Here is a 25,637-nt window from a genome sequence, read left to right on the forward strand (position 1 = left end):
ATTTTCAGTTTTTCTGTTATTTAAAATGAAATATCTCCAGATTTAAGGGTATTCAGTCACACAAAAAAAGCAATTTGTGGATGAGTGGGATGAGTTGACATTTTAAAACTATGACTAATCAATTGATCAAGACAATCTTGAGCACATCTTTAATAAAATGACTGAAAGATGCAGCCGTAGTCTTGTTGTTTCCTGACCCACATGATATGGCCCATTTGAAAGATCTTTAGAATATGACCACAGTTTTGTATTATATATGTATAATATACGTTCTTCATGTATTCACGTACATTTGTGTGAAAAGATAACGTGATGTGTGAAGCTTTGGACTTTGGCCCTGTGTTCTGGTGCAATCGTCTTTAATGTCCTCTGGGATTCTTTATTAGATTTGAAGCATTCTGGTAAATCTGTGGTTTCTTTCCAGGATAATAACTTTATCTCAGTGTGATTGTTTTGTTTGGACGAAAAATGCTGAACTCCCCGTAGAGATAGTCGGCGTTTGTGTGTGTGTGTGTGTGTGTGTGTGTGTGTGTGTGTGTGTGTGTTAGTGTGTGTGTGTGCATGTGGGCGTGTGTGCGTGTCTCTGACCACGCGTCAGAACATCTCTTGTGTCGTCTGTCAGCGGCTTGTTATCGAGGTGAACAACCATGACAGGTCCCTCTCACGCCCTCTGTCGCTCGCCGTGTTTTTCTCTCACCACGCCCCATTGCTCAGGAGGTGGGTGGTGTATAGAGGCTATGATGAGAGAGCTCCGCTTTCTGTCAGTGTCTGGCACAAGCACTGACACCAGTGAACGCCTCATCAGGCTCTCTGCTGTGTCGGAGCTCAACCGTGCATACCCTGAACCCCTCGCATCCGTCACAACAAACTTAGGGTTCTAATTCCACGATAGGCCACAAATCAGCTGCACAGTGATGGGACAGCAGTTCACTCTCTCTTTCATTCACGTCACAAAAGTACACACACTCGACCCTACGCTGCTGTCTTGCACAGAACCCTGTATGTGTCATCGGGGCCCCTCGGGCCGAGGAGATAAGGCTCACAGACTCAGTGACTTCTCAAAACCTATTTTGTCCCTCGTGGTCCCACTTCCACCGAATGAGCCTTAGGTGTCAGACAGCGGTTTTGTCTGGCGACCAGAAAGTTGAAAGTCACACACATCACAAGCGTCATATTCACAGATGTGCACATGCATCCTGCTTGTCTTGATCAATCCCAGGTTGCTCTGTGGCGGCCTCCTCACACGCACACGAACCAATTCAAATATGAACCGTTGGACTTCAGGTGGCTGCACGCATCATGACTTTGATGAGACGTGCACTTTGATGCACACAAACAAACACACACAAACACACCCAACACATCCACGCACATACTCTTGTCTCAAGAGGTTTCCTGAGGGATAATCCCATGAGAAAAAAGCGTCTGTACTGTTCCTACAGCATGTATTAATCAGCCCAGTTGGCAAAGAACAGAGTGTATTGTCTTGTGTGGGATGGACTGTTAATGAAGGGCTGTGAAACATGACACGACACCTGTTGTTTGATGGAATAAAAAGATGCTTGTTCTCGTGCTATCACACTGTCTGTGTGTGTTGTCCTGGCTGACCGATGATCTGAGAGGAGAGGAGAGGAGAGGAGAGGAGAGGAGAGGAGAGGAGAGGAGAGGAGAGGAGAGGAGAGGAGAGGAGAGGAGAGGAAACTTTCACATTTTCCATCTGTTGATCCCACTTTCTTCTTGTTCCCTTCACTCACTCTCTTACTTGTTTGTCCTTCCTCTCTCCCTTGAAAGTCCTGTAAAGTCTATACCAGTATACACCTTATCTCACCCCCCTGGCTTCTATTTCCACTTCACTTTTTGTCATAAGCGGTGAATATTTTAAAATATTTCGACCTCGGGCCTCTAGTCACCTGACACCCCCACTAAACCCAGAGCCCAGGAGAGCCATCAATAATTGAATATGTACCAACACTAACCCGGCTTTGTGCGAAGCTGCCGGCCTCAGAGAAGCCAAGGTCTGCACAAAGCTGTTGAAACAAACGGCTCCTAATACACGTCTAGATTCGACCAAATAATAACAGTTTGTTGTGTTTTGCTATATGTGAAGAGGCAAAGGGAACGTTTCCAATAGATTTGCCAGTTCCCTGCTCACATGTTGATTATTTCCTGTTGCTCAGCTTTAGGTTTTGGTCCTGGAACTAATTGTTCTTCAGAAGAGTCTCACTGTGGTAGATCATAGCGTCAGGCTTCATCCGCAGCTGCATGTGCACATGTGCATTAAATGCCTTCCTGAATGGCTGTTGCAAGAATTAATAATTCACAACAAGAGTTGGAGCAACATTGTGTGTAGTGGTCCTGAGCTGTGTAAAATCATTATATTGGTGTATTGCTCCCCCTGCTGGGGAAATTAAGTAGCACTGGCTCTCTGTGTTGTGTAAGATACTGTATGTCAACAAAGAAAAATCATTGATAAGACAGCGGTTCTTATAGGTGCTATATTAAAAATAAAAGTGATCATCACTCTATAAGGGATCAATAAAGTTGATCTTATCGTACAGGGCCCACAAAGTCTTCTTTTCATCTTTTCAATCATCTTTGTCCAACTCACCCAACAACAACGAACTTCTTTCCTGCTTATCGAAAAACACTTGTTTTTTTAATGTGTTTTCCAGGTGAATGGTGTGAACATCGAGGGCATGCGGCATGCAGAGGTGGTGGCCTTCATAAAGAAAGGCGGAGACGAGACCTGGCTGCTGGTGGTGGATCCAGACACAGACGATCACTTCAAGAGGAGGGGGGTCATCCCCACAGTTGCTCATGTCAAAGGTAGCACTGCCAGACGCAAAAAGGAAGTGTCATGCATATATATCTGAACTTCCATGGTGCAACGTTGTCCAATAAGGTCACGGTCAGGTCACGCGAGGGAGGAATGACAGACATTATATTGGAAAAGATGAGTTCTCAATTATTCTAGGGCATGGATTATATTTTCCATGTTTTGCTCTTACGTTTCCTGAAAAACTATGTTAAGTTTGGTGCTAATTATTGGAACCAAAAATCTGTCCTTTCATTTATTTGAGTTATTTGGGCGGAATTGCGTTCAATTTCGTGAACATTTATTCATAATTTATTTATTTTTTGGAAGTTAATCCTGCAAAGTCTCTCATGTTTAGCTACTGACGGAGGGATGGGAAGTTACACAAAAAATTAGAGGGGAAGTAAACAAGCTCCATATTATCTCCATGGTCTCTGTGTTTAGCACCAATTGACACATTTCTTTCTGAAACATTCGCAGAATTTATCAGAGCATTACAGACTATTAAAATAAAGTGTTTCCAAATGTGTTTATGCTGCATCATAGTTGACTTTCCACTGATTCCTGAATCAATGAAGGAAATATTGTGAGACTGTGTGTAAAGTGTGTATTGTTTGATTGTCTTCACAGACTATGATGGTCCGTCCATATCCAACGGCTCCCCCAGCCCTCAGATCAACGGCAGCTCCACCACACAGTCCATCAGGTCCACGCGCTCCGACCTCAGCAGCCAGGGCAACAGCACACAGGTGGGTGTGGACGCTCAGGCATGATGCTGTGTTTCCTTATCCAGATGTAAAGTCAGAAGTTAACCTTAACTTAACCTTTCTATCTGTGTTCCCCTTTTCGATAATCACTCCATCTCCGGACCAGCTGGCGGACGATGAGGGCAACCCGTTGTTGGATGCCTTCGCTGAGATGGGCCTGAGTCTAAGCGCCACGGCAGCAGAGGAAAAGATGAAGGTGCACGCCAAAGAAAAGAGGAAGGCACCACAGATGGACTGGATGAAGAAATATGAACTCTTCAGTAATTTCTGAGACAGACCCCTCACGGGACACTTCACAGAACAAAGGACAGAGCTGTCTGCAGCCCTCTGCGTGGATGAGTTTGTGTTACTGGAGAATATTCTTACGACGCTTAAGACGCCTCGATACAACTGAACATCATTTGTTCCTGGAATGAAAAGTGACAGAGGGATAAAGTCGTTCGATGGATTTTACTTCAGCCACTTAAGAGACTCTTAAACTGTTAAATGTCCCTCATCAAAGTACAATAAAGTGTTAACTGTCCCCAGAAACTGACATGTACACAGACATGTACTTTTAAACACGTTTTCACGAATTTGCCTCAATCCCCATCCCTCTTCCTCTACTTTTATCATTCCCTTTCCTGCCTATTCTCCGAGAGACTTGTTTCAAACAAATGGGGGAGGCAATTATTTTTATATTTAAAATATAAAAACTATAAACTACAGATAAGCATTATCCCAAAATCATGGTCTGGATCATGGACTGGATTTCAGATAGTTTAATGGATACTGTGACATTAATGATTGTGGACTTTGTCAGTCAGCTGAAGCCCAAACTTGGCAGAAGATCACTGTGAATGAGCTGGGACCCTCCCCCCCGCCTCCAGCCCACCTAGATGTTTAACCACTGACTGAGAAGAGGAGGGCTGCGTGTGCTGGTTATGTATAATGTACTCTACATCTATTTGTACTTTCACAAGGAGATAATCAAGTTATCCTCAGCTTAAGCCCACATATATGCACCGGCTGAACCGCTTCAGATCTGCCTTGCTTTATTCAGAAAGAACCAATGTTACTTGTTATTTAGTATAAAATACGCTAATACGTGTATCACCACTAACTTCTTTCCCCAAATTGAGCTCCAGTGTGCATAACAAAGGTAACCACTACTAACATTAAATGCATTTCTGAAGGAAATAATAGAAAATGGAGGTTTCTCAGGCCGAGCACGTCGATGAATGAGATTTATATTGTTGAGAGCTTAAAGCAACACTATGTAACTTTTACTAACAACAGCGCCCTCTGTAGACACACAGTTTTTTTAATGTCGAGAGAAAGTAACCCATCACAGCTCTGACTGCGTAGTCCCGTAGTGAACAGTGGATATTACCCATGACCCCCGGCTTCCATAACTAGGAGAGCTGCAGCTGTAAGAAAATACACCAAAGTCTGTTTAAGGATTATTGATACTATAAAAGTTTCCCCACTGACAACTGGAGATAAACGCTGGTCCAAGCTCAGTTATGTACGTCTCGCGGGAGATTGTACCCGCTCACCAAAGTTAGATTGAGCAAGAACAGGTGTTGGTGGTGAGCAGAGGGAATGAAAGCTTCACCATTCTCCCTTTTCCAAGTCAGTGTAGTGTTAATATTGAAGCTGCTATTTTAAGGGTTAAAAACTTGCATAGTGTTGCTTTAATGTGAACAGCAGAGGGCAAACTTACACCACAAATACAGACATATTTTTGTGGGTTTTTACCTGGAGATCATTTGGCATCACACAATGTCCTAGAAAAAAAATATGAATTCAGGTGAGGTGGAGGAAAGAAACTCAAAATGATTTGAGGATTTAGGTATTAAAGAATAATTATCATTAAAATATGTGAAGGACACTTTTACTTTTACTTTAGTTATTGTGTTACATTTACACCTGTAACTGTGAATTCAAAGCAAGCTCATATAAATGGTGGAAGGTGATTGTCAGTATAAATGATCAACTATAACAAATTAAACTGAATGAATTTAAAAGGGATTTTCTCAGAACATATTTGTCAAGTATAAGAAATAAGTTAAATTGATGAGGAAAAGAGTCGCACAATGACATACCTCTGCTTTCTTTCTTTTCTTTCCAGTTCACTTCCTGTCAATACCTTTGCTTCTGACCTGACACCCCCACAGTACTTTCTTGTCCTTAAATGCATTCCTCAACCTTCACGTTTAGCTTTGTATATATTGTTGATTGTATTTACAAAGTAATGTAGTTCATTTTTTAGCATTAATGATAATCAGTGTCTTATAAAATAGCGTGATTAGCCAGCCAGTTAGCCTAGCTAGCCACTAAATAAAGAGCACATACAATTTAGACCACTTTCCACTGCTTTAGCGACCTAAAGCAGTGGAAATCAAACTAGCTGGCTCGCTGTTACACGGAGCGACAGACAAACAATTTACGACACTGATATGATAACAAAAACGATAAAAATGCTAAAAATAAACTTTTAAAACGGACGGTAAATACTATTTGTAGCGTCCAACAGTAAGGAGCATACAAGACTCTTTGCTTGCAGGTCCAACGTTAACATGTCCATTACACAATTAACAATATATACAAAGCTAACTGTGAAAGTAAGAAAGCACTGGTGGAGATCAGGTTGGAGGTGAAAGTAACATTAGTCGAGCATTTAGGGGAATCAAACCAACGGGCATTGCGGAAAGCGGGAGCACCTCATACTACATTTTGCAAGACTCATTTTGGGAAAGACAAAGGTTTGAATAGTGAAACCTCTCTAAATATGAAGCTACACTTGGCAGCAGGTTAGCTTAGCTTGGAAACAGGTAGAAACGCTTAGTGTAGCTCTGTGTAAAGTTAACAAAAGCTAGTTGACAACATCTCTAATTCACACCTATTGTTTACTTTGTGCAAAAAAGAAAGTTTGAACACAGAAAATGTGTCAAATATAAGGATTTGGGCTTCTGACTATCACTAACTTTCTCTGTGCTAAGCTAACCTAGCTTGCTACTCACTGTAAAGCTTTCCAATTCACAGAAACGAGAATGGGGACAATTTTCTCTGAAAGGCAAAAGAGCATATTTGCCAAAAACTGTCCCGGCACATTCCTCCGGGTCAGGAAAGAAAGTGGGATTAAGGCTCAGAAGTGCAAAGTAGCAGATATTAGGATGAAGGGATGTGATGAGGTATCACATGAACGGTGTGTGTCAGCGTGGTTACATGATGGCGTACGGGAGACGCACAGAGTGAGGTCAGCGATGCCCTGGAGGATCTGGTCAAAGAGACGGTGGGAGCCATGGGGATTACCGAGGATTACTACACATACAGGAACAGCTGTCATACACATGCTCGCACACATTCTGAGCACGATGTCTGTGAACATATGTGTAGGGAGGACGTCCACCACGACAACCCTAAGCAATGCTGATGTAAAGGCCTATGTTACAACAAGTGGGACTGCAAGTTGGAGAAATGCCATGTATGCTGACAGCTTTAGTTGTAATTTTTTTTTTTGGTGCCCATGCTTTCATACCCTTGTTCTTACTTTACAGAGCCCACACGGAATGTTCTGGCTCATCTCTGCGTGAAATGGTGTATCTTGACAAACCACTGTTACCATGGCTGCACATGTACATACAGTAAAAGCAAACATTATCGCAGGTTGTTTTTTTTCTGTTTTTTTTCAATAAAGTGTGACTATTGCGATTTTGGATATATTATACTGTTGTCGTCATCTCTCAAGCCTTCTCTGTTACGTGTCCCCCCCCCACTTTGTACTTTGAAAGTCTTTGTAAAAGTGAAACTGCGCCTGGTCTCTTTCTCCCGCCATGCCTCCTTTTTTTTTATCTTTACAGTATCGCTCGTTTAACTCCCTTTTCCCCTTCAGCCCTCGCTCTCTCTGCCTTTCGCCTGGCGAGGATTACGCCGGCGTTCAGTTTCAGCCCGTTCTCAGACTCCTCCACCAGCCAGCTGCTGTGAGCTTTCAGGGCAAACAAAGGTTAAACACAGGTCAAAATGAGTGTGTGAATCTGTGTGAAGCAGGAGCGTGGAGATCAGTCTCTTATCTCCTTTGTCTTGCCTCTATGTGTCTGCATGTGTCTGCATCTTCAACCAATCCAAGTTATGGACAGTTGAAGAAGCACTCAGATCAGTTACTGAGGTAAAAGGTACAAATGCAACAATGCAAAAATAATTACGAGTATTTATACATTTCCAGTTCATATTTTTCATATCAGATATGATAATTATATTTGAAGTAATGATGCCTCAAAGTGTAAGCAGGATTTAATTGATGTAATTAGTTGAGTTTTAACCATTGCATATAAACTTATGTAGTCCTATATGGATCTGAACCTAGGACCCCTCCAAAGGATGACAAAATAAATCTGGATGGTCGTGAGATGATCAACATGATAAACTAAAATGTTTTTTTATGCTTTCATATCTTGATCATTTTACCTCTTTTGGCCTCAAACACTGAAACCATGTGATGTGCTTAGTTGGGACGTTCGGTGCAAATAAAAAAAATCATGCAATAAATTAAGATAAGAACTATTGAGTCACAGGCTTGCATGCCTAATAAACGAAGTACAACTTTAATTCCACCTTTAATAGGTAAAAACATAAAAGTGATATAAAAATGAATGAAATGTAATCAAACAACATTATCTATAATACAAAAAAGCTTTCACACTGTGAAACACAGGACATTTTGTTGTATTTCTACTCTGTGTTATCTATATTTAGATTTCAGTAGATGACTGTTTTCTTCCACCACAGACAACTAATGTATATATGGACTATGTGTATGAATCAGTCAGTTGATCAGAGTCATACACTTCACATGTGCTCTAGTACACATTTAACTACAATATTTCCATCAGACAGTTCGAGCGACACAACAAAACAATGGAACCACCAGAATACGCTCTCTCCACTAGGTGGCACACTACCAGCGTTGTGCATGCAGGAAGTAGGCCAAATCTTGATAACATGAGGCTGTGGGTACATCCAGTGCCCTTACCTGATCTTTGTTGAAATGTAACGCCACACGTGGGCAAATTATCAAACTCCCTGGAGGATATGGCGAGGCAGAGTGGTGACGCCAGCACATAAAAGGGGGGGGGCTCAGTTCAGAGCCGTCTGCAATTTCAGAGCGAGAGAACCAAAGCAGAGAATAGAGCCACAGGTGGGAACTTCATGTTTCGCCTGTCTCAGCAAATGTTGGCATTTCTACTTACTATTGATGATTGATAATTGCTTATCACACATCCTAGGTTTCTGTTCGCCTGCAGCCACTTTCATTAAAGTTTTTGTTATAAACAATTTTAAACACTTTCCACCTCAATGGTAGCCTTGCTTTCATTCTGTTCATTTGTTTTACATCTCATTTTCCTTCCTCTGCCCTGCAAGTCTTGCTCCATATACCACATCCTTACCAGCATCCCACCCAAGTCAAGAGTGCCACCCAGTGAAGGGTGCCAGGGCTGCAGTGGTGCCCACAAGGAGAGAGAGAGAGAGAGAAACCAGACACTGACAGGGAGGGCGAGAGAGAGCGAGATGGGGAAGGACGAGAAGGAGGGGGGTGTTGTCCCCATGGCAACTGTGTTTTTGTTAGCTCTCGTGAGTCAGACAAGCAATGACTCACAGTCAGGAGGAAACACACACACACACAGTCACATTCATACTCACACTCACTCGAAGGGAAGCCAAATAAGGACAGCTACACCAACAAGCACAGTGAGGGAGAGGGCAGAGAGAGAAAAAAAACACGGAGGAATGAGAATTTGCACGAACACAGAAAAACGAACGTACGAAAAGTTAAGACTCGAGAAAAGTAAGAAAGCGGGAAAGGGGTTAAAGGCATGAGAGGACGATAGGGGAGCTTTTACACCAAAATGGGGGGTTGAGGAGGCAAGGGGCACGAGTGCAGGCACATATCCTTTCCCAAGAGCACCCTTCACATGGGTGGGGGCAGCGGAAACACACGCTCAGACACACCCAGGTTGTGCACACCTTGGCTTAACTTACTAAACCAACCATTTATTGTCTGATGCCTAAACATGCAGGAAGGCCACCTGGCAGAGCACAAGAAACTTTCCTTTTACTGGATTTTCTTAATCCTTCATCTGGGTGACAAACTGCAAAACTGTTCACTCTGGAATCAGGAAAACTGTTTACAAACTTAAAAAATACTTAAAACGGTAAAACACAAAGTCATCAAAGTCAATTCCGTTAATATAACTTTTCAATTATAAATGACAAACATACTTAATTTGTTCTATATAGAAGTATCTTTCTGAAGTTCAACAATTTTATTTTTCAGTAAAAATAAAGCTTAGTTAGTCACATAATTAATAATTTGATTATTCTTGTATTCCTCGTCCCTGCTTACTCTGGCTGATGAGTTTAAACTGTTGCTTAAATAGTTGATTTTCCTAGTTTTACTCTTTAAGTGAGGGAGATTGTATTCATGCTGCAGGTTTTTGTGTGTGTAGGATGTGATTTACGTAGTTACAGACCACCGCTCATCCCACATGTGTGCTCTGGCTTCTGTTGACCCTGACACAGAGGCAGAAAATAGACCACCATGCAGACCCCCCACCCTCTTTCTCCCTGCAAAGAATCCAAGATGCATCAGTGTGTTTTTACAGTTTCAAGCTCTCACTGATTGATTTCTAGATGTATCACTCTCCCCCTCGACTTCCTTTTAGCAGATTTCCACAACACTTGGTGAAACAGTGCAGTTTGGGTCAGGGAAACATCCTTTAAAATGTTGGTGCTGATCCAGATCAGGGGGCACATCCAGGATTTATTTTTTCATATTCTCTATCATTGCGAGATCTGGTCTTTTTCTACATTTTCACCTGTTTTACCAGATTTTTTCATGGATCTCTGTGGAAAAGAAACCCAGCGGACTGATATGAATGATTTTGGGAATGTTGGTGCAAGCTTGATTGAATTTAAGGTTGACTGTTGGAGGTATGTGCCATTGCCCTCTTCATTCAGTTTAGCAAAGCGTCAGTAATCACTACTATAAGTATAATATATGATCAGTCTGTCTTTCTCACTTTCTTTTTGTGCAACCTTCCCCTACTTTCACTCACCCTCTATCTCTTTAATGGCCGAAATTCAGTTCAAAACGGCCTATCAGAGTGCGGCGTTGCTGATCCCTCTTGTCAGGTTTATCTCTGCAGAGATAACACAACAGAATTATCACCTGTCCTCCAACGGCTGTGGATTGCTTCACTTTCTTTTTTCTTTCGAATTTCGCAACACAAGTGCGGGAAAGCTTCAGAGCACAGTTTGCTACTTTGAACAAAGCTCCAGTTGAAAACAACAGCTATCACCAGTATCCCCCCCACCCCCCTCCACACTGCAGGTGAACAGCAGGTGGATGTTGGATGTTTTATGAGGGTGAACCAGGGGGGGTCAAAGGTCATGGCCAAGTGGGCAGGCCAGCATGGACAGAGAGCTAAAGGTTAACGCTATAGAGCTGGGAAGCTAACAAGCGAGGGCGGAATGTGGTGCGGAGCTGCAAAGGCGACAGGGATTGTGGAGAGTGTGAGCGTCCGTTAACACTCAAGTGATTAATGAGACGGAGGAAGTCACCTGGCCCTGTGTCACTCCAGATGATGTCAGCGGTTGATCGGAGGAACAGAAACGCCATGTGGCTACAAGATTGGCTTCCTCTCTCATTGACCACCACAGACAAACACAGCAAATGACTGTTTAATACGTACAGTGCAACGCTTTTCATCACTTCCTCAAACCGAAAGAGAGCATGTACCCACAGAAAATGTTGCACAACATACAAACAGTTATTCCTAATGGTTAACTTCTGTTTCTTCTTTCTCCGTTTCCCCTGCAACGAGTGGGGACAACTTGTATCCTCTGTTTGATTGTCTTATCACAGTCTCTGTGAGCATTGTGGTGTTTACTGTCCTGCCAGATGGGTGCAGAGCTGGGAGAAATTATGGAAATGTTGATAAAGCAATGAGCAGCTGTGACTTTTGTGGGGGCTCTTTCTTATTCTAGGGTTTTGCCTCTCACACTGACATAATTTTAAATCTTTATTCCCCCTCTTACAGACAGGAGACACTGTGATCGTAAGCATATCTGTCTTTAATCCTTTATACTTTCTACTCTTTATTTTGCTCGCATCCCGTGTTATGAGCTCACCTCAAGAAAATCCACTGCTGTTTCTTGTGTTTATGTGTGTCCCCAGGACTTGTCTGTTCAACAGGTTTCACCACCAGCTGGACCCCAGCGGCTGCGGCCTGTGCTTCATCGAACCAGCTGGCTGGTCGCACGCTTGATCAACAGCCTGGCTGGTTCTTTCTATCTATCTATCTGTCTTTCTGTCTATCTATCTGTCTATCTATCTATCTATCTATCTATCTATCTATCTATCTATCTATCTATCTATCTATCTATCTATCTATCTATCTATCTATCTATCTATCTATCTATCTATCTATCTATCTATCTATCTATCTATCTATCTATCTATCTATCTACCTATCTATCTATCTATCTATCTATCTATCTATCTATCTATCTATCTATATATCTATCTATCTATCTATCTATCTATCTATCTATCTATCTATCTATCTATCTATCTATCTATCTATCTATCTATCTATCTATCTATCTATCTATCTATCTATCTATATATCTATCTATCTATCTATCTATCTATCTATCTATCTATCTATCTATCTATCTATCTATCTATCTATCTATCTATCTATCTATCTATCTATCTATCTATCTAACTATGTATGGAGGAGATGGGAAATAAGAAGAATTGGTCAACAGCCTGGCTGCCTCCATGGATGGATGGATGGATGGATGGATGGATGACTGGCTGTTAGAGGTACCACAGTCTGAGAGGGAGAAGGCAGTAAGTAAGAAACGGGTAACAGGAGGAAATTAAAGGATGGAATCACTTCACACACATGAGTTACAGACTCTGTGGGATAATGAACCGGCGTTAAGTGCAAGAAGTGAAAAAGCAAAGAGGGCAGTAGTGTAGCACATGAGGGGAGTCAGGGCAGAAGAAAAGCTGGAGGGGCGGGGGGGACTGTAAAGGTGGTCTTGACCAGATATTTTTAGCATGTGGAGTGTGAGAGAGAAGTATCTTCTCAAGGGGTTTTTCCAGGGCAGTATATTTAGAGCTGGGATGTGTAAGAAAGACAGAGGGAGAACAGGAGGGATGTGTGCTCTGTACTCTAATGCCCGTCTGATGTAAGACTCTGCAATAGGACCACACACATTCCTTGTGTTCTCTCTGTGGCACTGCCCTCGCTAAATCTGCCTCTTACTCACCTGTTGACTCACTTGATCGCATACAAAGCAAACACACATGTGCACCGTCAAACAGAGTTTTTCTTCTTTTATTTTACGTTTTCACGCTCTTCAAGTCAAACTCGCAGGCCTCCAAAACATACAACACACACACACACACACACACACACACACATATTTGACCCAGTTCTAAAAACAGAGAAGCAGCTTCTCGATAGTGAACGCCCTGTGGACAGGTCGAACACTTAGAACAGCCGATGCCCAACGGCTTTTCAGCACATCAGCTCACACCAGGCATTCCAGACACCGCAAATCAGACAGTGATTTTCCAAATACTAGAGCCTCTAATGCGGTGCACAGTTTAAGAGAGCAAGAGAGAGAGAGAGAGAGAGAGAGAGAGAGAGAGAGAGAGAGAGAGAGAGAGAGAGAGAGAGAGAGAGAGAGAGAGAGAGAGAAAGAGAGAGAGAGAGAGAGAGAGAGAGAGAGAGAGAGAGAGAGAGAGAGAAAGAGAAGGGAGGGGGACAGCTGAAAAAGCAATGCTAATAATAATGAGAGAGAAAGAGCGAACGTGTGGTCTCCGTATAGCTTGCTAAGGATAATAGCATGCATGCTGGCTGGGGCAAGCGGAGAGAGAGAGAAAGAGGAGAGCGAGCGCCGAGCCGCAGTGACGCCATTGTGGTTCCACAGCACTTCCTGTCTGCTGCCACAGTGTTTGTGTGTCTTGTCTCCATAGCAACTACCAATACATAAATACCAGAGAGAGGGAGGGAGAGGGAGGGAGAGAGAGAGAGAGAGAGAGAGCGAGAGAGAGAGAGAGAGAGAGAGAGAGAGAGAGAGAGAGAGTAGGAAAAGAGAAAAATAAGGACAGACCAGTCAAAGTCAAGTGGTTCCACTATGAGCCTGCAAACCGGTTGCTTTGAACTTGTGCTGGTATTTTTGTGGACTTTATGTCTGAGATCTGGACTGGTTTCCACTGAGCAGTCTAGCATGGGTGAGGTGTAAAAAAAATGTTATGACCTCAATTTCCCAAAATCTGGTGAAGGATGAAATGGAGGGGATAAAAAAAGTTCAGAGACGGTTGATTCAGGGTGGAGCTGAGGAGGAGGAGGAAGAGAAGAAGGTTGAGGAGAGGGATGAAGGTTTGACTAGTTGAGTAAGGAGGCCTCCTATTAGCTGACAGGTTGCTGGCTCAGTCCTCCCTAGCAACCCTATTCAATACTATGATGATGCTCCCAAGTAAAAAAAATACATACAAACCTGATCTTCCAGAAGTTCAAAAACCTTGTTCAAAACCCCACATCCCATTGATAGTATGTGGTGTCATTGTTTATTCAATGTTTCATTATATAGCTGCCTTTAATGGTCACCACACACCACTGGATCAACACCACGGGGGGATAAATATCAGAGCTCAACAAAAAAGGTGAGTCAAGGGGTCATTTTGGCCCAAACTGTCAGTGAATTTAACTTTAATGGTTGAAAATTCAGTAACTGATCAAATTTCATGGGAGGTGCATTGTCCTTGCCAAGAAATGAACTGACTTTGGTTGACTCACGAAGGTTTAAACTTCTACCTGCGCACTCTAGTGGATGGTGTTGAGTTCAACAGTAAGGAAAGACATGCTGGTTGAACAGGGACTAAGGGATGTCAGGACTTTGCATGTGTATATAATTTAGACAAATAAAAAAACGAACATTATGGGAATTTGCACTTTTTGCTCTAAATTTAAAACTCTGTAGAATGCCTACCAACAAGACATGGGGCATGACGTTTTTGTTCATGCACCACTGTGAGTGCACACTTTTCCCTAGTAATTAAATTGATGTTGTATACAACTAATATTAGCAAATATGCTTTGGCTTAATTACAATTTAACCCAATTTCAAGCCCGAATCTTGACGCAGAACGTATCAGTAAAATGTTTTCTCCAACAACGTAAACGTTTTCTGTAAAAATACCAACTACTTGGAGACGCACGCCCTGGGTTGCAACGTGAACAATAGTAGGACGTGATGCTGTCGTGAGTCATTATCAGACCATGCTCTGTAACATGAAAACAAGAATATCAATGGAATATTCCATTAGCAGCTCATCTCAACACTATAATCAAAATAATGTATTAATGATTATTGCTGTTCATGTATCCACGTAGTCATTGACAGCACTTTATGCAAAGTTAAGCAAAGATCAATGGTCTGGTTTAGTACAGAAAACAAACTTCAGACACATTTATTAAAACATTCAAGTGCCAGACGAGAGTAGACTCAAGCTTTTATACGTGAATCTCTGTGCGAGCGCAGTTCTCTCTCCCCATAGAAACTGCTTATAAGTGTGCGCTCATCGCCAACGTGTCTGGTTAAGTAAGAATAGCACTGATAGGCTACCTCTCAGATTAGCTGGCTCTCTCTCTCTCTCTCTCTCTCTCTCTCCAAAACCATTTTCCACTGCTCGTCGCATAATTGGATCTGACTCACCATGGCAACCAAATGGAAGTTGATTTTTTTTTTTTCCCAGACCCTGTGGCCAAGATCGGAGTCAGTTACTGTCGTCTGACTCACTGTCTAAGATGTTCACCCAGCCGAATGCCCGCTGTGACCAGTTGACGCACACAGCTACAAATACACATGCATATAGTACACACTGCTGTGTAGACACACATTTACACTTTTAGGTATGAAGTGTAAGACCACACGCATTAAGATATGTAAAACTATGTGTACGTGCCATAGACTGTGTATTAAGATTGACAACACAATGGCTCCCATGAGTGAAGCCAAGGTGTCTTGATCGCCCCCTTGTGATTGGCTGTTGCACAGGCCCGCCTCCTCAATGTAAATGGATGGGACATGGAACACACTAAAAAAAAATTAAAATCCTAAAAAGATGTTTTCGGTCATTTTCGGCCCTTCTTATCACACTGATATTCGTTCAAGTGTTTATTTTTACAATAAGTTTGGTTTTGATTAGTTATTTGATGCCGTACAAATTGGGCAAAACATCATGATTGAAAGCTGAGACTGACTCGTGATTGGTCGAGCAGGTGTATTTGTGGGACTTTACAAACGCGGCTCCACCCCCCGATCGCTACTGCACAGACTCCTGCTCCAAATGCGCAAGATGGCGGCGTTCTTTTATATCATTTGGCTTCATTTCCAGAGAGGGGGAGAAGGCGGAGATCTGTTGTCCATCTTAATACACAGTCTATGGTGTATATGTAAAAACTGAGACACACACACACAGATATAGATAGAGTTGTACTCTGACCACCCTATGAAGCATATATCTCACTGGTCTATTAACTCAAGATCAGACCAGACCAAAGATGACTCCACAAATTCACCCACAAGCCTCACTGGAGCTGCTGACCAAAGAGACCTTAAAGGTCGGTGTTGTAACATATGACTTCCTTATTATACACACACACACACACACACACACACACACACACACACACACACACACACACACACACACTGTACATAAAACTGTGTATTAACACAGCAAGAACACAGGCACTACTATTGGAGCAGCTGTCAGTATTATCTTTCGAAATGGTGAAACGCACACACACATACACACCATCAGAGCATTTACAACATGCTTATAAACATACATATATATATCATAGAACCATAAAGAAGAGATTATGGGGCAAAAAGAAAAGACAGTTGTTTTTCAGAGTTTGGATGAAAAAGTCGAACGATATGTCTTCCTCTTTCATTCCAGGTTTATTTGGATCACATTTCAGCCACACTTTAAGAACTGGTATTAGTCTGGAACCGAGAGTTGTCTTCGTGTAATGAGCAGGTTTTGAGAGCATCTCTGCTTCAGAGCTGCATCATCTCAGTCATTACAGTACTGCTGTTGCGTGTGGCTATATGCTAATTGTGATGTCTGCGAGGCATAATGAGAGGGAAATGTGCACGGTTCGCATCAATGTTCAGACCACAGAATGCAGATGGAAACTTTTTCCACTTTTGGGGGTTTATCACAAAAACAACCCAGTTAAGTCTTCACAATATCCAGCTCATCTGACCGCCAAGTCTCACATAGACATTCTACACGGCACGAGAAGATGATCAGCGTTCATGCAGAAATGCAGATGTGCACATGAAGAGAGAAAAAGACAAGAAGGAAGAGTGGGAACAACAGAAATGCTTGATTTATGAACCAACACTCTGTCATAATAACCAAGTTCACTTATACCACATGTCATCCTCGCTGACTAACAATCAAAAAAGTTGAAGCTTTCATTACGCTTCATTCAGCTGCGGCCGTTGTGCAAAGTTGTAAATCCCCAGAGAAGACAACATAGAAACTGAGGACCATAAACAAAACATTATCTGATCGGAAGGCGAACGATGTGTCGCACTCATGTGTCTTCCTGGCACAGCCATTTCTCTGAGCCGGAGTGTATGTGTTGCTAGGAGACGCGCAAGTGTATATGTGTGCGGTGCGTGTGTGGAATGTGTGACGTCTGCTCCCTCACAGGGGCGTGGTCGCCTGTGCGGGACAACACACACACACACACACACACACATCCAGACGCTACAGGCGTAGAAGGGGAAGTTGTAAAGCCTCTAACAGCCCCCCCCCTCAGAAGCTTGACAGGTGCAGATCAATCCAAGCTCGCAAACAAACACAATAGAAATTCAACAAAGAGGACGTTCCAAAGATATTGAAAAACCCGTGTAATATTATATTCTCTATCACAGGGAAGAGTTTGAAGACAACACACAAACTGCGGCAAATTCAAATTTACACTCTCAAGCACATCTCTGAACAATCGGCCTGCTCCCCTGTCCCATGTAACGCCGTTGACGCCTTCACATAGTCGCTTTTAAACTTTTAACAAGAACTACTTTTGCGTGGATGTATACGTATTCAGTGTAAAATCAGTTTACTTTGGCTAGACCTTTGGTTAAACCCTTTAAATCACCTCTTGGTGCTCAATTAAGAAACTTGCCTTTGGGAAAAACTTCACATTATTCTTTTTGGCTTCGTGACATGACTTTGACCATTGCTTTATATTTTCTTATTCCTTTATTTCCTGCATTCAGTTTCATTCACATCTTGGTTAAAAGCAATTTAGAAATAACTATCGTTCTGTGAGTGTTCTCTCACACAAGTATAAAAGCAATATGCTCTTGCACCCCAAAAACATTTCTTCAAAATTATTATTATGATTATTGATCTGTATCTGCTTGAAGAGGCGATTGAAAACATAACTTCTCTCTATAGAACATCTACAACACATAAGTCAGTGTGTGCGTCCGGTGAAACTGTTCACATTCAACTCTTGCTATTGACTCACACAGACTTTGCTCATTTATTAGCAGCTGTGCAGCCAATTATCTCCCTGCCCCCTTTCCTGTGTTCTAGCAGCAGCCTCGGCTAAGCATAGGGGAGGAGGGGGAGGGAGGGAGGGAGGGAGGGAGGTGAGAGAAGGGGAGGTGCTCTTCTTCTCTGACATCGTCATAAAGGAATCCCCTTCACTGGGATGGGATGGTTCCGCCCACTCCCTTACTCTCTTACTCTCAGCCTGTCTGGCTCCCAGACACACTTCGGGTTCACACACACTCCTGTCTGCACAGAGGAAGGAGAGGAAGGCTGACAAAGAGAGGGACACACAGAGAAACCCTGAGAGATGGAGAGAGAGAGAGAGAGAGATAGAGAGAGAGACAGGAAAGAAGGAGAAGGAGGACGACATGTGAAGTTCAACCGGAGCGTGTGACACTGGAGAGCATGAGGACAGTGAACACAAGAAGGGAGTAAAAACAAAAACTAATGTTTTCTCAGGTAGGTGCAGCATCATGTCTGCCTCTTCTCACAAGTTTATTGTTGACTTTTTACTGTTTTATGACTTTATGATGCAGCAAAACCTGTTCTCTCTGCTTTTTCTTGTTGTTGTCTTGAACCACCCGTCTTTCACAGAGAGACACTTCACACTCACTCACAGTTTTTGCAACCTGTTGATTAGGGAAGACGTTCACACTGAGCGATGTGTGCCTGTACTGAATCATTGGCACTGGAATATTGCCTTGATCTCAGGTCTGCCACAGTGGACCGGCTCCATTACAAAGGTCAGATGTAAATAGTTCCTTTGAATGGGACGGCTTAATTTCCGTCTGTCTCTGTCTGTGTGTCTGTGTGTCTGTTTGATTGAAGGATTATATCCCCACCCATCTGAATGACTTCATGCACAATAGTTTTGCCTCTACCTGTTTGTCTGCCTTCCTTTGCAGCTGTCTGCCCACAGCATGTATGTCATTCGTCTACATGCCTGTCAGTCTGTGTGCCAGTGTGTTCCTGGCACCAGAGACTGGAGAATAGAAGTCGTAAAAAAGTTCTAGTAAAGCAGCCGAGAGACGTAGCGGTAGTGGTGAAGCGAGGCCGGAGGCGCTCAAACATTCCTCTCATTGTTCAGAGGCCCTGTAAGTCTGTGCGCTCCCAAACCTCCATGAAAGGAAGGGAATCTAGCAGCTACTGTAGCTAAACCAGTTTCAGCTGCAGTTCAGGGCCGTCTTCCTGTTCGCCGACCCGTCAGGTTCCCCTCTGGGACTGCTGGCATAGGCAGAACTGGGCAGTAGATGGCAAAACGCAGCCGAAGGGGGATAACATGTGACTCAGGCACTAAGGGAAGACAAGATAATAATGAGTTATTTTGGACCGGCTTTAGATAACCTCTGCACCTAAGGACATTGGAAAGAGGGGATATGAGGCGGAGGTTTTGTTTTCCTTCCTTTCCGGGAGGAATCATTATGTCGCAGAGGGATGGATAGATGGGTTGAATGGATGGAGGAATAGATGGGAAGAAAGCGGGGGAGAAGGAGCAAGAGGAGGAGAGAGGGTTGGGATCTAACACTCCAGCTTTGGCTGCGGTGGGGTGGCTGGGTGGGTGTGCCCGGCAGCAATCTGTAGGAATGGGCTCAGGCTCAGGAAACCATGGCGTAGTAGAATAAAAGTGTGTGTGTGTGTGTGTGTGTGCGTGTGTGTGTGTGTGTGTGTGTGTGTGTGTGCGTGTGTGTGTGTGTGTTTCTGAATCAATTTGAGCATGTGTGTTTCAGTGGCAGCAGGGCGGCAGTACACTAAGTACAGGGCTGGTGGTGGTAAGGGTGTTTGGCAGCGGATCAGGCCATGGATAGGGTTACACACATTGGGAGCGGACCACAGACTTGGGCTGGGCTCTTCACTGCTGAGGCTAACTTTACGGTCAAAAGAGACTTTGAGCTTTTCTTTTTCTTTTTTTTTTTTTAATCTGGAGCTGAAAATACTTTTTATTCACAGCCTAATGTCCCACATGTGGTGCGTTCCATTGATTCCAGACCGGCCAATAAGTGTTCCCCTTTGATTCAAGGAAAACTGCACCAGAGAAGAAGGCCCATAGCGGAGCACAAGTCCTTGTCTGAATGTCACTGAATGTCACGGCCTCAGCAATAATTACGCCCTCACACGCAACATGAAACAAATACAATCTCAGTCACATGCGTGCACATACCCAGACACACACACTGCGTCTGGTAGCAAGAGCACCAGGGTGTGGTACAGCGTAAGGTGTGTGGGTTCAAAGATCTAGGTTGAAGACCGGTGGGATAAGTGTTGCCGTTTTACAACAGTCTTTTGAAGTGTAATGATATTTCTGCACTGGAAGTTCAAGCTGAATTTGCATCAAACCAACATATTTTAGAAAAAAAAGTTTGTATTTCTACTCCTTCGCTTCTGCTCTTCTTTTTTTGTTGTCGGTCAGATTGAGAGTGTCAGACAGAGTGTGTTTAATATGTGTAATGGATACGACAGCCATAATGAAAAGCAAACGTGGCATATTTCAACTTTAAGAAGGGAATTCAGATGTTATGGTCACCCTTGTGCTCCGGTGTTGACATTGTGTTTTGGGCCATTAGACGTAGACAAATTGATTTCACACAAAGCTGAAGTTGGAAACAAACCGCCTCCTGTGAAATTCTCTGATGCAATGGAAAGACAGAATAAATGTCAATTCAATACATAATTATTAATGAAGTGCACAAAAGCAGTGTAGATGCAGCTTGGCCTGCCCACTGTTTGCTCTGTGAAGCAGTTCACAGCCTGGAGGTGTGAATGATGTCAGGTATGTATTTGTACTGTCCCTGGTTTATGAAACCACAGGCCTAATGCACAGGCCCACTAACTTCACTGTGTTTGTTTATTGATAGTGAGCATATTTTGTCAATAGATGCAGATTGTGTCTGGCCTGTGTGCATGTCTTAATGCACACAGAAAAAGGGCCTTGGGGGTGGGGGGGGGCAGATATGTGTTGAAACAACAAGGGGTTGGTATCCAGCTGTCTCAACAGCGGCTTTTCCACTTAACTGTGTGCCCTTGTGTAAACGGCAATGTCAATTCTGAACTCCGGCTGAAGTGGAGAAAGAAAACAGGCGATGGCCACGTCTACATTCGGGCCTCTGCAGGTCGTGTGTACAGATATAAGCGTAGTAGAACACACACATAGTATAAACTGTGCCCCATAAAACCATCAAAGCACCCACACACAAAGCCGTAAGCCATGAAGACGCTCTCTAAAAGCTTACTTTGTCTTTACAAGGGTACATCTGCTGCCGATTGTCACTCAATGATACCAATTTTCCAACAGGATGCAACACGCTGGCACAATAATGAGCTGCCATGAGCACAAACCATATGATTATTTCTAACCATAATAAACATCCAGTTTGTGAACACTGTAGGAACAGGACGGTTCTTTAAAAACAAGACGGCCCAAAGGCAGAAGCGAGACATCACAGCGAGTGTTTGAGGTGCTGGACCAGGACAGTGTGCGTCAACCAGATGCCGTCATTACAGGGGAAGGGAAGGAATGAGCTCATAGACATTAACGGCTGCGGGTTTGACGGGGGGAACGCAAAGGAGAAGAGGGAAAACGATGGAAAAGATGAAAAGGCAGAGAAAATAACACACAAGATGAGCTGCTGCCAGATGAAAGGGTGGCGGGACGGAGGGTTTGGGGTTGATGGAGGAGAGGAGTTAAAGGGGAGTTAGCGCGCCGTCTTTGATGGGTGCTGGGACCTCAAATGACCTTCTTGCTTGTGACGCCACGTCTTATTGTGCCCATATGGAGACAGACCGGCTTATTCAATTAAACAAAACAGTGTCAGAGATGTTGATGCAATACAAACTGTGTAAAGGTTCACTTTTATGTACTGAATGACATGATACTGTGATAATCTGTCCCTAAAATTACATGGACCTCAAAAGTGCTTTGGAGTAACGTTTACTTATACGAAGAGAGAGCAGATGGAGGAAGAACTAGCAGTTTTATCGTTTCATCAAGATCTGTGAATGATTCCCTGGTAAAATTATAAATTCTGAAATTCAAGGATCCGCCAGCAGATCCAGATCCTCACCAAAATGTCATGGGTTCATACAGCAACCTACCACCAGGTTTCGTGATAATCCATAATTGTGTAATGCTTCTATCTAACAGACTTACACCTCTTGGAATGAAATGAGAGCGAGAACATTACTCTACAAGAAAGGAAACTGTTTTTTTTAGTCTATGTAAAATTTAGAGTACAAGGGGTTTTGTTGCGTAATATATCAAACATTGAACTTTCTTAAAGATACAGCGGCGTATTGTGGGAAGCTCCTTCCTGACTGTCGGACCTGGCTGCTGCAGATTCGTAACAACAATGATGCAGCGCTTGTGATAAGTGCTGCACCGGGTCTGGAGTTCCCCAAAAGTGTGAAATATCCATACTGTGGAAAATAAGGAGACTAGAAGAGGATATAGCAAAATAGCATTCAGTGTGGATACAGAGCCAGTTATTTACAGGTGTCCTGTCCAGATGTGTAAAACCCACCGAAAAGGAATTCAGAGTTGTGTGTTCTCCCCCACAGACAATGAGTGTGTGTGTTGTTATCAGATATTACGTAACAGGTAGTTATAAGAAGAAATAACATATAAATGCAGCATCGCTTTCTTAAAAACTCCCAACAATTTCTTAAGAGAATTAGCGTTGGCTCAACAGTAGAGGAAACACAGCCCAGCCCTCTCCACACGAGGGGCAGAGATAAAGAGGGAGGAGGCCGACCAGAGAACGGTCTTCAAAGGGAGCACCACTTGACTGCCCTCTTCCTTATAACCCAATTCTTCATTGGTCAGCTATTTTTATAAGAGGCCACGTGAAGTCCGACCCTTGAATGACCAAGATGCTGCACATGAGGCGACAGCTCTTTCACACAGAGACACAGATGTGGGAGAATCAGTCAACGACAGGATGGAGACCTTCGGTGTTTGAGATGACAGTGAAGCAGGAGGTCCACTGGGCTCTTTATCGTTCGCATGTGTGCGTACTTTAAAGTCTCTCTCCCGCCGCAAAACTGCTCAGTGTTCTCTGTTGACCAGGGGAATTCCTGGCAGGGTGATTTTTGAGACTACAGGACTGAATCACATTGCCAGGGATTTCCAATGGCTGACATGAAGAAGGCGACATCTTTCCTGCAAACTGAGACACACACACAAACACACTAACCTGCTAATTCACACAGGCACTGCCATGTGTCCGATTTGCATACTCACACACAAACACTCGCCGTCGCGGACAGATGCTCGTGCGGCTGCAGGACTTGACCCACATGTGAACAGTGAGTGTTTGCCATGTTCACAGTGGTTAAGTTCTGCCGCCACAGGGCTGCACACTGCAGGGGGGGAGTGAGGGAGGGGCAGCGCAGCATCAAAGATCCTGCTCTTTACACCGACCCACACTTCAGAGAGGCGTCACAGTATCACAAATGATCTGCTCGCGATTGTTCACCTATATAAAGGCAATTTGATATCCTCTAAAATAAACTATTTAAAAGTTTTTTTTTTATTTTAATGAGATTTTAACTTTTTGTATAAAAGCACATGAAAGAAACACAAATGCCATATTTCTATAATGTTTCAACTCCTTAAAAACAGCTGTAAAGTTAATTATCCTTTAAAACAGACTGATGCCAATTTAAAGGCAAACGTCTGCTGGTTCTCATTTTCATTCTCCGACTTTTTTATGGGCCCAGACTCACACAGACTAAAGTCCCCGACATTATGAGTTGAAGTTCGACAGCGTGTGTGGTCAATTGCGTGTGTGGTTCACGTACGACTCATTCACATTCTGTTGTGAAATGGGTGTATGGGAGCAGGTATGACTGTACGCTTCTTACTGTACGTAATAGCTGGTAATCTGTTGAATTAGCTAGTGTGCAGCCTCAGTGTGTGTGTGTGTGTGTGTGTGTGTGTGTGTGTGTGTGTGTGTGTGTGTGTGTGTGTGTGTGTGGTTATATGTGTGTGTGTGTGTCTGCTAAATGTCAGCTGTCTCATTAGTGTCGAAAACTGCTCCTGTTCCTTTAGGGCGAGCAATATGTCAACTCATGTCGTCTTTTATGTCCGTGGCTGCCAGGGTCTCTGAGGGTCTGTGTGTCTGTGTGTCTTTGTGTCTGTGTGTCTGTGTGTCTTTGTGTCTTTGTGTCTGTGTGTCTGTGTGTCTGTGTGTCTGTGTGTATGTGATGTAACTTTTTGTTTTCATTCACCTGTTGATTCCTGCAGAATTATCAGTGTCATATTGTTTGGATGAATGTGTTTGTCTGACTCCCCCTCGTGTGTGTGTGTGTGTGTGTGTGTGTGTGTGTGTGTGTGTGTGTGTGTGTGTGTGTGTGTGTGTGTGTGTGTGTGTGTGTGTGTGTGTGTGTGTGTGTGTGTGTGTGTGTGTGAGAGAGAGAGAGAGAGATCGCCCCTGTCTGCCCCCTCCTCACCCCCTGCTGGGTCGGTCTCCTGTGCCTGCTGCGCTGATAATCAGTGTGTGACGTTGGCTGGCTCAGTTCAGCAGGAACAGGGGACCGGTCTCATTTCCACACACACACACTCTGCCCACTTATCTGGACGTGTACACACATGTGGAAAGAAATTGATTTTGAAAAGACAGAGTTATAAAATGGTTTACATGAATGTTCGTGTTTGTCTCGCTTTACTCCAACCTATTTTTTCCTCTACAGATGTTTACACTCCCGTCCTGTAATAAACCACTTGACTGTGATTGAGCCCTGATCTCTGTCTGCATTTACAGAACATTACAAGCTATTGTATATATATTAGCCATTTTAATCAAGAAAATATGAATTTATAAAAACACAACATTTCTTGTAATTAAATATTTGTATAACTTCTTCTTACAGAATTTGTATGAGTAGCTTATATATGAAGATATCACCGTCCTTTTTTTCCACTGTCTTTTTTTTAATAATAAAGCTTAAAACATAAATTTTTAAAATACAAATGTTTAAATCAAAATCTATGGCTGGTCAGTACTTTAATTATCAAATGTGGATTCATTAACCTTTATTCAAATTAAACTTCTTTTGAGAAGAACTGTGTGTGTGTGTGTGTCTTGTGCTTTGTCATCTGTGTTTCTCTCCTCCCGCACGAGTAAATTAATCCAAAGTTTCCAACGGAGATTCATATTTACTGTTTTTATTTTGATGTTTCACATTTACAATTATATAGATCCAAAGGTAAAGCTATGAAAGATTAACTTTTTACTCCCTGCAGTCTCACCCTTATTCCACACAGCTGCAGAGCTGAAAGTCTGAGAGTGGAAAGAAACAAAGAAAAGGGGAAATAAAATATGCTATCCTGTTACTGTCATTAGAAAAGAAACCTGCTCTCGTGAGGTGCTGGCCCACTGGCAGATACAGGATTAAAAAAAGGGAATTGAACAGCTGC

General features: G+C 43.0%; 1 protein-coding gene across 1 annotated transcript in view; it reads left to right on the top strand.

Moving 5' to 3' along the window:
* The window catches only part of LOC133023068 (Na(+)/H(+) exchange regulatory cofactor NHE-RF2), a 28,632-nt gene extending 21,368 nt beyond the window's left edge, over positions 1-7,264 (top strand). The window contains exons 4-6 of the mRNA XM_061090004.1: positions 2,673-2,826; positions 3,446-3,564; positions 3,689-7,264. Of these exons, the coding sequence (XP_060945987.1) occupies positions 2,673-2,826; positions 3,446-3,564; positions 3,689-3,853 (438 nt within the window). The 3' untranslated portion in view covers positions 3,854-7,264. The remainder of the gene's footprint in view (positions 1-2,672; positions 2,827-3,445; positions 3,565-3,688) is intronic.
* Positions 7,265-25,637: the final 18,373 nt, after the last annotated feature.

The sequence above is a fragment of the Limanda limanda genome, chromosome 17 (genome assembly GCF_963576545.1).
Source record: "Limanda limanda chromosome 17, fLimLim1.1, whole genome shotgun sequence".
Taxonomy (NCBI): domain Eukaryota; kingdom Metazoa; phylum Chordata; class Actinopteri; order Pleuronectiformes; family Pleuronectidae; genus Limanda; species Limanda limanda.